General features: G+C 38.5%; 1 protein-coding gene across 1 annotated transcript; it reads right to left on the bottom strand.

Moving 5' to 3' along the window:
* Positions 1 to 7,130: 7,130 nt before the first annotated feature.
* LOC103518993 (forkhead box protein O6-like) lies at positions 7,131 to 7,833 on the bottom strand. Its single transcript, XM_026830630.1, has one exon. The coding sequence runs from the start codon at positions 7,650 to 7,652 to the stop codon at positions 7,152 to 7,154; it is 501 nt and encodes a 166-aa protein (XP_026686431.1). The 5' UTR covers positions 7,653 to 7,833; the 3' UTR covers positions 7,131 to 7,151.
* Between the last annotated feature and the right edge of the window lie 7,643 nt (positions 7,834 to 15,476).

The raw sequence follows: 15,476 nt of genomic DNA, 5'->3' as shown, positions 1-15,476 counted from the left end.
TACAACATAAGCAGGAAGAATTTTGAGAAAGGCCGGTACAGTTTCATAGACTTTTATGTTGGTACAAAAGGATAGTAGTTCAAACCTTATATCGAGCTAAAAAGGACGATCAAAAATTAATTAATCAAATTAGAATATCAAATCGTACTTTTTTATAGGTTTACATTTTCATGTTGAATTTCATATTGGATCCATTGATAAGTTCAAATGTCTAAAATTTAACCAACAAAGTTCGTTCAACATGAGACCGTAAACCCCGGATAAAATTTCCAACGAAATAAGAGCTCTGAATAGTCTGAATGACTTTCAAGATCGAGCTTTAAAATCAGAGTAAAATCACACGTGACCTCCACAACTGCTGTGACCTTGACTTGAAATCCACTGGGGGTAAGGGGACATTCCAGTCCCACCGAGGTTACGGGCGAATACAATTCGCCCGTACAATGCGTCGTACTTCATATTGTATTAGGCATTCGAGTTGATTGGCCTTGAATCAAAATGGATTTAATAAAAACCCCTCCTGGGCTGAGAAATAAATCAAAGAACATCATCATGATCACTTGGAAGCTTGGAACACATGGGCTGAAATATCCAGCAATACCTACCAGACGTTCCCAATACAATGGGGGTTGCAGATGCAGATGTACTAGAGGGAGGTGAAAATCAAGCGGTATTAAATCCGAGAGTCCAGCTGAAGATGAAGGAGCGGAAGAAGTTATTCACGAACATGCAGAATGGAATGGAATATCGTGAGAAAAAGGTTTTATCTACGTCTTCAAAAGTACAATTTAGTCCTGATTCAGGATCGTTAATTGCTTTCCATAATTTGTTACCAGTCAAGTCTGTTAGGGGGCCTGAGAATTCTAAAATTATTGAAGAACATGTTCACAAGATCTCTTTCTTTAATAAGAAGACTATTGTACCAGCGGTATTAAATCCGAGAGTCCAGCTGAAGATGAAGGAGCGGAAGAAGTTATTCACGAACATGCAGAATGGAATGGAATATCGTGAGCAAAAGGTTTTTTCTACGTCTTCAAAAGTACAATTTAGTCCTGATTCAGAATCGTTAATTGCTTTCCATAATTTGTTACCAGTCAAGTCTGTTAGGGGGCCTGAGAATTCTAAAATTTATTGAAGAACATGTTCACAAGATCTCTTTCTTTAATAAGAAGACTATTGTACTCAAAACCAATCGTTAAACTTGAGACTTGAGATCTTCACAATTTGTTATCGGTCGAGTAAGTGGAGTTATCGCAGGACCTAAAATTCAAAGGACAAACTCCTCGGACTTTTGATATTCCTCTTTCAAAACCCATGCACAGGCATCGAATCTGTGTCATCAGGAATGTTCTGGCATGCTGCGAACCGCTGCGCCACAGAATCTCATTGTTGGGCAGACACAAAAAAACTCGCCAACCACGTCGCGAGTAGGTACTACTGAGTACTGAACTGAGTTGCATTATGCAACATGGCCTTGAGTGCCATACGCTAATCAGAAAAAATGCAATTATCTCAAATGCACTTGTGTGCATTGGATGCGCAGTGTTCGTACAAGGCGGCAGTGGAAATTTATAATGGAACACTGGATAATGACGACGCCGGTGTCGATGGATGAATTGCGAGTAACGGGGTATGGCTATGGCGTATCTACGAAGAACGGGGTTTGGGTGTTCTTCCAAAGTGCGTAGCGATTTTCAATTTTCTAACCGAGACTTTTTACTTTCCTTATCCTATAGGAAGGAAAGTAGAATAAGAATAGAATAGAATATACCTTGTTTATCCTGCCAGAATGAGACTGAAAAGTCCCTTTACTCCCGCAGTCTAAACAAGGTCTTATATATTTCATAGGTCCGTTTTATACTCTAGCTCGCGTTGGTGGTGTAATGGTCAATTTCAAGACAAGCCTGATAATGAGGGCGTTGCTTCAATCCCAGCCGAGGTATGGAGTTTTGTACATTCTCAATATTATTATGAGGATTTACTTAACATTTATGGCAGCTTCCTGTTGAGGCAAGGGGACTCCATTTTTATCCTGTTCGGGCAGTATGGATAGAGCTCTGAAGATGGCATTAGGCTGTCGAAACTTACGGGATATCTATCCCCTTTCGTGGATCTAGCAATTATAAATTATGGAAAACTGCTTGAAAGGATATCAGGGTCTTTTGTTGTGACCGTGCGAGTATAAGTTGACACCCGCAGCCATCACTGGTGAAACTTACGAGATATTTTATCTTTCCAGGAGTACTGAGCATGAACTGAGTTTCCAGGAGTACTGAGCATGAATTGAGTTTCAAGGATTATTGAGCGTTCTGAACTAACTTCCGATGGAAAAACTCAGGTTCGGAGCATCGAACCCAGGACCTCCCGATTCCAAGAAAGCGCCACGAGTCGATCGTCACCAACCTGTCCATCATGCAGCCAACAGTCACAAACCTGAGAGACGCCAGATTCTCAAGGTGGTCCAGTTAGAAGAGAGTCGAACCCAGGACCTCCCGATTCCAAGAAAGCGCCACGAGTCGATCGTCACCAACCTGTCCATCATGCAGCCAACAGTCACAAACCTGGGAGACGCCAGATTCTCAAGGTGGTCCAGTTAGAAGAGAGTTAATTTTAATTAATGAAATTCGACCTAAAAATAAACCTCTCGCAGATAAAAATGTTCGTACGAGAAGAGATGAGGTCGTCGGACACACACAGCACACCGATGTGACGAAACATCTTGGACAAACTCCAAATATATGCACGGATTGGAAGCAGAAGTTGTTTCTCCTACAAGGTTGATCGAAAGATTGTCCAACACTTATGATGGGATGCGTTCAGCATTGGTGACAGATGGACTCATGGCTAGTGTTAACTACTGAATGATGGACAAACTCCAAATATATGCACGGATTGGAAGCAGAAGTTGTTTCTCCTACAAGGTTGATCGAAAGATTGTCCAACACTTATGATGATTGAACATCTAGCAGGTCCCCCTCGGGTCACCAGTCAAATGACACTGGTCGCAAACGTGGGATGCGTTCAGCATTGGTGACAAATGGACTCATGGCTAGTGTTAACTACTGAATGACTGACTTAACTACTGAACTACGGATCTTAAGTGAAATAAGACAGGAAATGTATTAGGAAAAGAAGGAAATTGTTGAACTTCTACGAGGGGGAAATGGAAGTTTAAATGAAACGTTTAGCACCATCCATAACCTCCTGATTCCAAGAAGGGTGATATTGATGGAGTGAATGTTTTAACTTGATTTTAGACTGTGGGAGAGGAAACCCATTAAAAAACTACGGAAATTGTTCAATATCTACAAGAGCTATCAAAAGAACTTATTTGACTTTAAGTGAAACATTTAAAAGCACTAATGATGGAATGATATTGGAAATTGTTCAATATCTACAAGAGCTATCAAAAGAACTTATTTGACTTTAAGTGAAACATTTAAAAGCACTAATGATGGAATGATATTAATCTGGGTAAAAAATCCAACTGAAGGAACTTATCAAGAGAATGTGGAAAAATTTCCAAGTCCACAAGAGCTATCAAAAGAACTTGATTACCCTTTTAATGAAGCATTTAATAGAAATACTAATGATCTTGATCTAGCTGGAATCAAGGAAACCCTATAAAAGGTAAACGAGGGAAGGTAATTTGATTGACACTGTATCGTTAATACGTTTTTAACCAGAATTCACTTATGCCTATAATTACTGAGCTATGACCAAAGTTTTAAAATTACGAAGGACCTAAGCGTAACGCTCTGAAATTATGGAGCAATTCAAGGACTCCTAAAAAAAGTTCTATCAGTCTGTGGGCTTTGACAGCATATAAATTAGGTGATCAAATTTATTAAAGGCACGTGTATTCGTATTTTTTTTATTATATTTAGATCTCTTTATTTTTGCACATTCGCTAAGACGTGGTTGGTTATATTGCATTTCAAAAATTTCGATTTCTTTTATTGCAAACAATTGACCCAAAAATATCCGATCAAGATAAAAGCTAACTACTTATGGAAAAATTCCAAACATGCACTCCAGATAAAACTGACATAGGACCCATCGAAACTAAAAATGGATCAACGGTAAAAGCAGACTAATCGATACTTGACCTATCGACAAATTAGGAATTTACGAGTTCAAATCAAATATCTAAGGGTTTTTCTATTGATTTATTCAAGATAGAACTCAGAGGAATAATTAAGAAGAGACCTTTGTCCAGTAGTGGGCGGCTAATGAAATGATTGCTGGTAGCCTTCCACACACGTTTGCTGATACCACGTGACTTTGTATTTTCGAAAAGCGAGGTTCAGAAAAGTCGACAAAAGTACGAGATATTTGATTTCGGGACTGAAATTACCAATCAGATCCAAACGTTGGAGTATTCGTTAATGCTATGATTTCAAAAAAATTACCGGAACTTTTTGAAGAACTGGAAAGAAAAGTTTTTGTTGTGGTTGGAGTATTCGTTAATGCTATGATTTCAAAAAAATTACCGGAACTTTTTGAAGAACTGGAAAGAAAAGTTTTTGTTGTGAAAAAAAAAACTACGTCGCAATAGAGATTGCGATGTTGGAAAAAGAACAAGCACACGTCCGTTCTGCTAATATGAATGATAACAAACTGAGTCAGTGAAGTTTCAAGAAACTCGAATGATTGCTCCTGATAAAAGAGCCTTATTATCAAAACGCCTATTACGAAACAAAAGGACAGGGATTCCTTGACCAAACACTCAAACAAATTTACCTAACACAATCTGGATTCTAGAATAATCTAATGATTAGTGCTCACTTATACAGTTCACACATAGGACCAAAGGGTCCCTTTACCCGAGCGGTAAACTACTACTATTGCCATGGCCAAATTCTCAAACAATGCTGAAGATTCCATGCCTCAGCTGGAATCTAATCCACGGTCCCATGCCCTCCTGATCAACTGACGCGCGGGGCAGGATTTCAGATCTATTAAGGCCATTGGCAACCGATAATAATTAGGTGAAAATACATAGCACCCAGAATAGACTGCGGGGGTAAAGGGACTTTTCAGTTCATTTCAGCAGAATAAACATAGTTTATTATGTTTTATCAACCCGATATCAAACCAAGCAGGTCAGTTTGGACAGGTAATAAATGATTGCTCCTGATAAAAGAGCCTTATTATCAAAACGCCTATTACGAAACAAAAGGACAGGGATTCCTTGACCAAACACTCAAACACACCTACCTAACACAATCTGGATTCTAGAATAATCTAATGATTAGTGCTCACTTATACAGTTCACACATAGGACTAAAGACTAAAGGGTCCCTTTACCCGAGCAGTAGACTACTACTATTGCCATGGCCAAATTCTCAAACAATGCTGAGGATTCCATGCCTCAGCTGGAATTTAACCCACGGCCCCATGCCCTCCTGATCAACTGATGAGGGTACCACCGACGCGCGGGGCAGGATTTCAGATCTATTAAGGCAATTGGCAACCGATAATAATTAGGTGAAAATACATATCACCCAGGATAGACTGCGGGGGTAAAGGGACTTTTCAGTTCATTTCAGCAGAATAAACACAGTTTATTATGTTTTATCAACCCGATATCAAACCAAGCAGGTCAGTTTGGACAGTTAATGTGGATGAAATTGGGGTCTTTATCTCCTGGGATTAGGATGTCAGGCAAACCAGTTGTTCCATTGGTTGCTAGATATCACATTCCAGATGTTAGAAGATGGTTAGAGGACCCGGGAGAAACCAGATTGGCTCGAAAGTAGATACCTTTCCTTTCCTTGTAGTTCGCATATCTTTCGTACCTACCTCAAATTTTAGGAGATAAATTATCCTCGAATAAATTGTACCTGAAAACCATGTAAAAACGATACGTCCTTTCTGAGCGGGAAGAGGGCGATTGGGGATATCGGAGAGCAGGTAATTCTGCGGGCTAAGTGAAAGCGATTGACGTATGTTCTATTTTTAGTTTTTAAGTACCTACATAATTATGTATGTATTGGAAACCACGGTGTGATGGGGTTTAGGACTTTGGGCACGTAGCGATTATAAAGACCGTGTTTTACGAAGTCGGAGTTGCCTTCAATTCTGAATTGAACTGGGTATCAAGTATAGCTCAATCCGATTGACCTGGGCATAGCTCAATCCTAGAATGATCTCAATTGATTTGACGCAACCCGTTCTAAGAGGCGATAGCCGTGATAGGATTGACCAAAGAGAAACATGGTTAAGAGGCAGTTTTGTTTCGATGGCGACGATATTGAGAATCGATCACACAAGACATGTGGATTGTGGAGTCACCGCCAGCGCACCAGTTAATCGATTTAACGATATTGAGAATCGATCACACAAGACATGTGGATTGTGGAGTCACCGCCAGCGCACCAGTCAATACTCAATTAATCGATTTATACTCGAGTCTACTAATGGGAAGTACCTACAATGAATTAATTGCGCAGAGAAATAGAAAATGAAATAAAACTGCCAAGAGAAAAACCCGATAACAAAATCAATATTTACATTTAACCCTTTCAAGTACGAGACACGTTTTTATAACTTAACTATCGTTGAATTGATTTGATACTTATAACTTTTCTATCGTTGCTATTAGTTGGTACTAGACGAGCAGACACAATGTCTCGGGTTTGATTCGATTCATCGACACAAAAACGTGTCTCCCCTATAAAGTGGTATTGTACGTATATAATTATATATAGATGTAGATCTGTCCTAGGAAAGGTTTCAACACGACGTTCTCCACTTTTCTCGATCTTGGGCGTACTCCTTCATTTGTTCAAACGTTCTTCCATTCAGCACATCTCTCAACATTCCAAACCTCTTTCTTCCTATTGATCTCTTTCCTCTCAGCTCTCCGCTTAGGGGAAATAGCTTAGGGGATGAAACCATGTATAGTTTTTTAAGAAAAATAAATGAACAATAATTCAATTCAATTCCTTCAGAGCTATTGTGCGTAGAGACTTGAAATTTTGTATGACAAAACACTTTTTGAGGAAAATCAAATTGTGTTGGTCAACAATCATTTAACATTCTCGTGAACTTGGTGGAAATTCCCCGGGTTACCATATGTTACATGCAAAAGAAGCTCTCACCAGCACCACAATTAGAACAACAAGTAAAACATCCCTTAAGGAGATTTAGCTAAAAAACATTCTTACCTTCCATCCGGCCGAGCTATTACTATCTCCCTTGTCCTTGAAGTAAGGGACATTCTGTATCATCCAGTCATATATCTGCGATAGCGTCAAGCGTTGCTCCGGTGATGACTGGATGGCTTGCGATATCAGATCCGCGTACGATGAAGATCCCCACGCATTGCGTCGGCTAGTTGCCGTTTTCTTCAACGCGAGGCCCCCGGCCGTCGGACAGTTGAGGAGGCCTCCGTTGCATTTAGACTCGCTGAGGAGCGCGCTTAGCTCTCCGCCGAGGGTTTCAAAATCCTCCAGCTTCGCGCTGGTAGGAGGAGAAGGCTCGTCCACATAGTTGTCTGGCCGCGGCAGAGGCCATGTGTTGGATCGGATTCGCATCTGAGGCCCGAAGTCAACATCGGAATCATTCGGCTCCATTTTGAACATGGACGAATCGTCGATCTGTTCCAACTCAGGCGGCTCCTCCATTTTGAATACCAACTGATCCATGATTGAGATGTCCGCTGGATTTTAGCCCTTGGTTACACTGTTGTTACTGTTTTAACAATTTCCTTATTCTGATTAGTTTTTTTTTTTAGGTAAGGTATTGAATTTTATGCTAAAAAGTATAGGAAAATATTGTTTTTTTCCTCATTTATTTTAACATTTAACAATATCTGTTGTATTTGAACACTGTGTATCCACATTTTCTACAAAAAGTGGGGGTAATTTGCAGCCCGTGATTCCCACAGTAATTTTGAAGCTCTAATGGATTTTTAGACTGTAAAGATGTATTGAATGTTGAATGAAAATGTATTGGTGGAATAAATTCAGTACATGAAGGGACTATACATGTCCTAATTCGACAGTCTAAATAAAGCGCTATGGAAAAATGGTGTTAGTCGTTTTGGATTTACCAGTAACATCCTGGACTGCTAAACACGAGATATGGGTTCGAGTTCCGAAGGATTCGAAAATTCCCCCTCGACCTAAATCTTCCCCTCAAAACAGACAAGAACCCTAATAAAATGAAGCTAGCCAAATAAATATTAAATAATACATGCCGCATCCAATATTTAGCTGGCCTCAATCTCAATTCACAACTAAAACACTGATCAGTTTAAAAAATTCAATACAATAAAAATTAAACTAAAAAAAAAGTTTTAAAAATACCTACACACTAAAAAATTAAATCACACAATCTATTCTTAATACATAAACAGCAGACACTCTCCCTATAATCTACTACCTGTGCTGTTGCAGATCTACTGGATACGCTATACAAACTGGAAATGATATGGGATTGAAGACAAGAAGAAGAGCAGAAGACAACAAGAAAAAAAAAAAAAAAAAAAAAAAAAAAAAAAAAAAAAAAAAAAACGAAAACGAAAACGAAAGAGAGTGAAGACGAAATGAGCATTGGAATTCCTGACAAGACAGAGCAAAAAGCAGAGAATATGATATGGTTAAAGGAAATGCAGAAAATCAGCAATAAACATACCATCAAATCCACATTACAGAAAAGCAAAGTAAAAATTACACATTGATGAACCCAAAATTGAGGACATGTGCAAAATTAAACACCACAAAATCTAAATTGAAGAACTAGTTAGATAAGGAAATAGAGGGAGGGAGAGAAATAGAGGGAGGGAAAGAAATAGAGGGAGGGAAAGAAATAGAGGGAGGGAGAGAAATAGAGGGAGGGAGAGAAATAGAGGGAGGGGAGAAATAGAGGGAGGGGAGAAATAGAGGGAGGGAGAGAAATAGAGGGAGGGAGAGAAATAGAGGGAGAGAAATAGAGGGAGGGAGAGAAATAGAGGGAGGGGGAGAAATAGAGGGAGGGAGAGAAATAGAGGGAGGGGAAAAGAGAGAGAGAGAGAGGGAAGGAGTAAGAGAGGGGGGAGGGAGATGCTTGGACCGAGGGAAAGAAATAGAGGGAGGGAGAGAAATAGAGGGAGGGGGAGAAATAGAGGGAGGGAGAGAAATAGAGGGAGGGAGAGAAATAGAGAGAGGGAGAGAAATAGAGGGAGGGGGAGAAATAGAGGGAGGGAGAAAGAGAGAGAGAGAGGGAAGGAGTAAGAGAGGGGGGAGGGAGATGCTTGGACCGAAAAATGTGATCCAGAGTGAGCATCTACACAGGTAAGTACTTTATTGTTCTTGTATAATCAGGTGTTTGGAGTGTTGGCGCTTGGACCGAAAAATGTGATCCAGAGTGAGCATCTACACAGGTAAGTACTTTATTGTTCTTGTATAATCAGGTGTTTGGAGTGTTGGGAAATATTAACCCTTTCTGACAATATTATCTCGCAAATTCTGATGGAGCCTCAACCGAGAGGGAACCTGGCAAGGGAGGAAGGTAATGGGTTAAATCAATAGGTACGTGTTGGTACGTGAAAAAGCGTTCATTCATATTAGGGACCCAGTTGATTTTAAGCAAGTGTGTGAGTAAAGTACCTAGTCATAGTCATAAACCGTTTCAATTAGAACTTTTCATTTATTTTCACATGTAGGGACCCAGTTGATTTTAAGCAAGTGTGTGAGTAAAGTACCTAGTCATAAACCGTTTCAATTAGAACTTTTTATTTTCACATGTTTCTATTTTAGTGGATGTAGGTACGTACCTACCTACCTACCCACCTAAGTATCTACCTATCAATCACTAAAATACTGTGATTATGTAGGTAACAGAAAAAGTCCTGTGAATACCTACTAAGGACCAAGAAGAAGAACAAACATGGAATTTCAATCAAAATGCTTATTTCTAATGTTATGGAGCATCCCCATTGTAAGCCTAGAATCCACACAACTCAGAAACTCTGTCAACATAAGTGAAGCTGACAAAGAGACCGGTAGCCCCAAATCATTTCGTGTATGGTCAGAGGCAGTCAATGATCGTGACGAAGCTCCATCAGGACTACTTGACTATCCAGCAGATACAATCACTGAAATTGAACACTCCAAATCAATGTTAAGTACAGAATTAAACATTTCTGACAGGATGGAATTTTATGATACCAACATCATTCCTCAGTATCCCGTAGATCTGGACCTGGGGGATTTTGATGACTTGTCCCACAGTGTGCAAGCCATATTCAATGACTTTGGGACAAAATACAAGTCTGAGATTCTCAATGATCAATACACCTATGAGTATTATGTGTACAAAAGTAAGTTTTCTGGGTTCCACTTTTCTGCAGGGCGTTGGATACCCAAGTAACTATTTCTGCCATAAAAAAAAGCATTTTCCACTTTTTTCCAAGGACCTATAAGTATCCCGTAGATCTGGACCTGGGGGATTTTGATGACTTGTCCCACAGTGTGCAAGCCATATTCAATGATTTTGGAACAAAATACAAGTCAGAGATTCTCAATGATCAATACACCTATGAGTATTATGTGTACAAAAGTAAGTTTTCTGGGTTCCACTTTTCTGCAGAGCGTTTGGATGCCCAAGTAACTATTTCTGCCATAAAAAAAACCTTTTCCACTTTTTTCCAAGGACTACCAACCTAAATAAGGGGTAATATAAAGTTAGGACTAGGTAAGTAAGTATCCTAAGCATACTCTGCACCTAGCAGTTTTCCCTCTCCTTCTTTTTTTCCCATGCCTGAAAAGCTGTATCCACACATAGGAAACAGTTTAACAGTTATCAATCAATGGTCAGACAGCCATCAACTATGAAAATAAGGGGTAATATAAAGTTAGGACTAGGTAAGTAAGTATCCTAAGCATACTCTGCACCTAGCAGTTTTCCCTCTCCTTCTTTTTTCCCATGCCTGAAAAGCTGTATCCACACATAGTAAACAGTTGGTCATTTGGTCAATTGACAGCCATCAACTATGTGGACACATCTTTAAATATGTCTTGCCCGTTAACATATTCTGATATTGCAGATACATTGGTCAGGGAGATGAACGGTCTTGTGGAATTTGCAAGTGTACCTCCACCTGGCAATGCACTGCCTGAATTTAACGAGGATGAGGAATATGGAGACTTTGGCACATTATTCATTGACGAACAGCAGATAGACTTTGAAGAATACTACGAGTCTTTGCTGTATTTCAAAATCATTGATAATTTAACCAGCAGTAATAGAGGTGATGGCATGTTGAATCCGTTCCCAATGGTTCACTGAAGTTAGGCAACATTGGATATGGTTGATATAAACTACGTCGCAATAGAGATTGCGATGTTGGAAAAAGAACAAGCACACGTCCGTTCTGCTAATATGAATGATAACAAACTGACCGATAGTCGACACGATACCGATATCTTATTACCTAACCAATCAGAGTGGAGTATTTTTGAAGGTCGGGAAAATACCCTGTTTTCATTGGTTAAAACTTATAAAACTAGTGTATGTGTAAATCAGACTAAATACTAAATAGCTAAATACTGATTTCTTCTTTTTCTTCTTCTTCTTCTTCTTCTTCTTCTTTTTAATAGTATTTAATAGGTACCTACTACGTAGGTATGTATATTGTATAATAATGTGTCTAACTCGTCCAGTTTTTTGGGCTAAGTTTGTTTGTGAGACAATTTATTACCTCTTCAGGAGTCCCATAGAAATTTCTTCTCAGGCAGAAAGCCCCGGGTTCGATCTCAAGAGGTTCGTTCTCGGAACAGCTGGCTTTCTCCTATCCTGTCTTTCTTCTCAACTCGGAGGGAATCGAATTAAAGCCAGGGCGGAAATTTTCCTATCAAACTTTTCGTTCTTGGATAGGAACGGATGTAAAAGAATGTGCCTTGAGGTTGAAGTTGTTTTAGCGGCTTTAGCCTTCGCCGAATGGTAAAGTAATAAAATAATAATAAATGAATGAAAAATTGTCAAAAATGAAATGACTAGTTCAAAAATGTAACGGCCAGTGACGATGTTACTGGAGTCAAAGTTAGTAATGCTTGGATACCCACAAAAAATTCAAGAGGCTATCAACTTCTTCACTACAAATAGGTAATTTTGGATTTCGATTTTTTTTTTCGATTCGATTTCGATTAATCGATTTTGTCTTTTATAGGTAAGTAACTATGTACATAATATAGGTATACTTTTAAACATAATGTAAACTTGTATTTACCCACAATTTATGTTCGAATTAATACTGTAATCAATTAAACTGTCATATAATAATGAAATCGATCTCATTAATCGATTACGTCTATATCGATGATTATATATGATCAGTAAATAACTGATTATAATAAGTAAAGGTATTATGCACTTATTGACTGCCTCGTGTCAATTCAATCGGCATCTCATTATGGATACCTGGGTTAGTAAGATACCTGGGTAGGTAGGTATAAAGGTCGGATTTACACTAGCCCGATAGTCGACACGATACCGATATCTTATTACCTAACCAATCAGAGTGGAGTATTTTTGAAGGTCGGGAAAATACCCTGTTTTCATTCATGAGGTTCGTTCTCGGAACAGCTGGCTTTCTCCTATCCTGTCTTTCTTCTCAACCCGGAGGGAATCGAATTCCAGCCAGGGCGGAAATTTTCCTATCAAACGTTTCGCTCTTGGATAGGAACGGATGTAAAAGAATGTGCCTTGAGTGAGGTTGAAGTTGTTTTAGCGGCTTTAGCCTTCGCCGAATGGTAAAGTAATAAAATAATAATAAATAAATGAATGAAAAATTGAAAACTCAACTCAACTCCTCAGTCAGTCTACCTCCCATTTCATCATTTTCATCTCAACAAGCAGCAATAGTGAATAGCAATAGCTCATTATGTTTAAATCTCGCGTAGTAACCACGTCACTTTGCAGTGCGCATGACAAATATACGGCGTACCTTGAATACCTACATGAATCGCGACCCATATGATAATGTAGGTACCATGAATCAAGCTAACTATATGTAGGTATCTACATGGATCCAGCTACCTATAAATGTAGGTATCTACATAGTTCGAACTACCTATAAATGTAGGTATCTACAGGTACAAATAGATAATGTGTTACCTACCTATCTCTACTTGAATGGGTTTGAAATTCAAATTGAATACGCTGTTCTCAAGTCGGGCAATACAAAAGAGACATTGAACAATACAGTAGAACCTCGATTATTTCAACCAATTGGGACCGGGAGTAGTTGAAATGATCGAGGTTGGAATAATCACTGTGTGTCTAAACTAAAAGACCACAAGAAGCTCCCAAAAGTTGCCGAAACGACACACAGGGGGAGGGGCTAAATCTTACCCTATGGCAACACTGTTAAAATATAATTTACCTAATTATATGAATGAACACGAACTAATTGGTTTAAATTATCCAAAGGAGGTGTTTATAATTGACTAACAAGAACACACTATTGACAATTTGAGGTACAAGACTTGAATGTCACAGATTATGAAACGGAATACAAAATGTTTGTAATATTAATAAACAATGTAATAATTAAAGAATTAACAATGTTAACATGAGGAGAATGTTAATGCTCTTGATTTTTCCACTTTACAAACGTCCAAATCAATCGCTAGGTATTATTTAAGTGCTAAAAAAAGTCACCACAGAAATAATATTTAAAGTTAACAGGTTGAAATTTAACCGAGTTTGAGGAGGTAGAATATTGAGTCAATAGGTTTTCCGTTGTTAATTTGGGCACTTATTTAGAAATAGGTAGCCTTCCACACACGTTTGCTGATACCACGTGACTTTGTATTTTCGAAAAGCGAGGTTCAGAAAAGTCGACAAAAGTACGAGATATTTGATTTCGGGACTGAAATTACCAATCAGATCCAAACGTTGGAGTATTCGTTAATGCTATGATTTCAAAAAAATTACCGGAACTTTTTGAAGAACTGGAAAGAAAAGTTTTTGTTGTGAAAAAAAAAACTACGTCGCAATAGAGATTGCGATGTTGGAAAAAGAACAAGCACACGTCCGTTCTGCTAATATGAATGATAACAAACTGAGTCAGTGAAGTTTCAAGAAACTCGCTCAGTAACCGAATCTAGTGATGGGTCAAATCGATTGTTGAACATCGATGGGTGAAATTATCGACAACAATCGAATATGGAAATTGAAATTTTATTATATTCTTCCATATAAATTTAAAATTCATAGGTGGACTTATCCACCAGAACACCACACGGCGGAATCTACTAAAATGACTTATGGATATTACGCCAATGGTACTTTTTGAAACCCCTGATTTTTTTTACGATTTTATCTGTTCCAAAAGGAGGTCCAATGTGTTACAAATAAACAAATGAATCAAAAATGAAATGACTAGTTCAAAAATGTAACGGCCAGTGACGATGTTACTGGAGTCAAAGTTAGTAATGCTTGGATACCCACAAAACATTCAAGAGGCTATCAACTTCTTCACTACAAATAGGTAATTTTGGATTTCGATTTTTTTTTTCGATTCGATTTCGATTAATCGATTTTGTCTTTTATAGGTAAGTAACTATGTACATAATATAGGTATACTTTTAAACATAATGTAAACTTGTATTTACCCACAATTTATGTTCGAATTAATACTGTACCGTCGCCAGATTGGCGACAGAAGACAAAAATTCTGGTTAACGTATTTCAGGAAATACTATTTTAAACTTTGGAGAAGACGAAAAAAAAAATCAAGACAAAGTATAAAGTTTATCAGAAGAAAAAAATTAAAGTCAAAAAGTTTCCGTGTTCTTCGAATGAAGAGGCCAGGCCGGAAAAGATGAGGGGTGCTTTTTCAAGGGGTTTGTCACTGTACTTATACCTGCTAAGATCTTTGGTGACGGAGTTTTTACCGCCAATGGGCGCTAAGCTACCCACCTCATCATATTGACCGCACGCAGTCTGAGTAAGGCCGGGAAAAGCCCGCACCAGACAATTGCTCAGATGGTCTCTCATACACTCATCCGGATATTTTTTGTGCATTCAATGTGCTCTCGCGTAATGTAATTTTATCAAAATTACTAAAAAAGTATACTCTATTTGCCCATGGGCTCTTCAAATATTAGTACCTCTATTTTACCTCTGTATCTTGGAATCGAATCTTCAGTATTGACTTGAAGAAGTTTTGTTATAGTTTTAGTCGTCTATGTAGGTATTCCTCTATTGCTACATAGACTTGTACTTACATAGAGAGTCCTACAATCGAAAATGGGAAAAGAGTCACACCCACCAAGTAAGCACTTTTTCTTATATATGTAAGTAGATATACCTAATACGTGTAAGAGTCGTTTGATAAGTTCGTGGACTCGGATAATTCTTCTTGCTATGAAGCCCAAATCTAGGTGCCACTGCAAAGTATGTCTTGTTTTAGGAAGGTACACCAAGTTTCATTACATTCCTATTATTAGCCTTTGATTCACAGCTATCGATTGATGACGAGT

This window comes from Diaphorina citri, unplaced genomic scaffold (assembly GCF_000475195.1).
Source record: "Diaphorina citri unplaced genomic scaffold, Diaci psyllid genome assembly version 1.1 scaffold2473, whole genome shotgun sequence".
In the NCBI taxonomy this organism is placed as follows: domain Eukaryota; kingdom Metazoa; phylum Arthropoda; class Insecta; order Hemiptera; family Psyllidae; genus Diaphorina; species Diaphorina citri.
The sequence above is the reverse complement of the archived record's forward strand: the minus strand, read 5'-3'. Positions and strand labels throughout refer to the sequence as shown.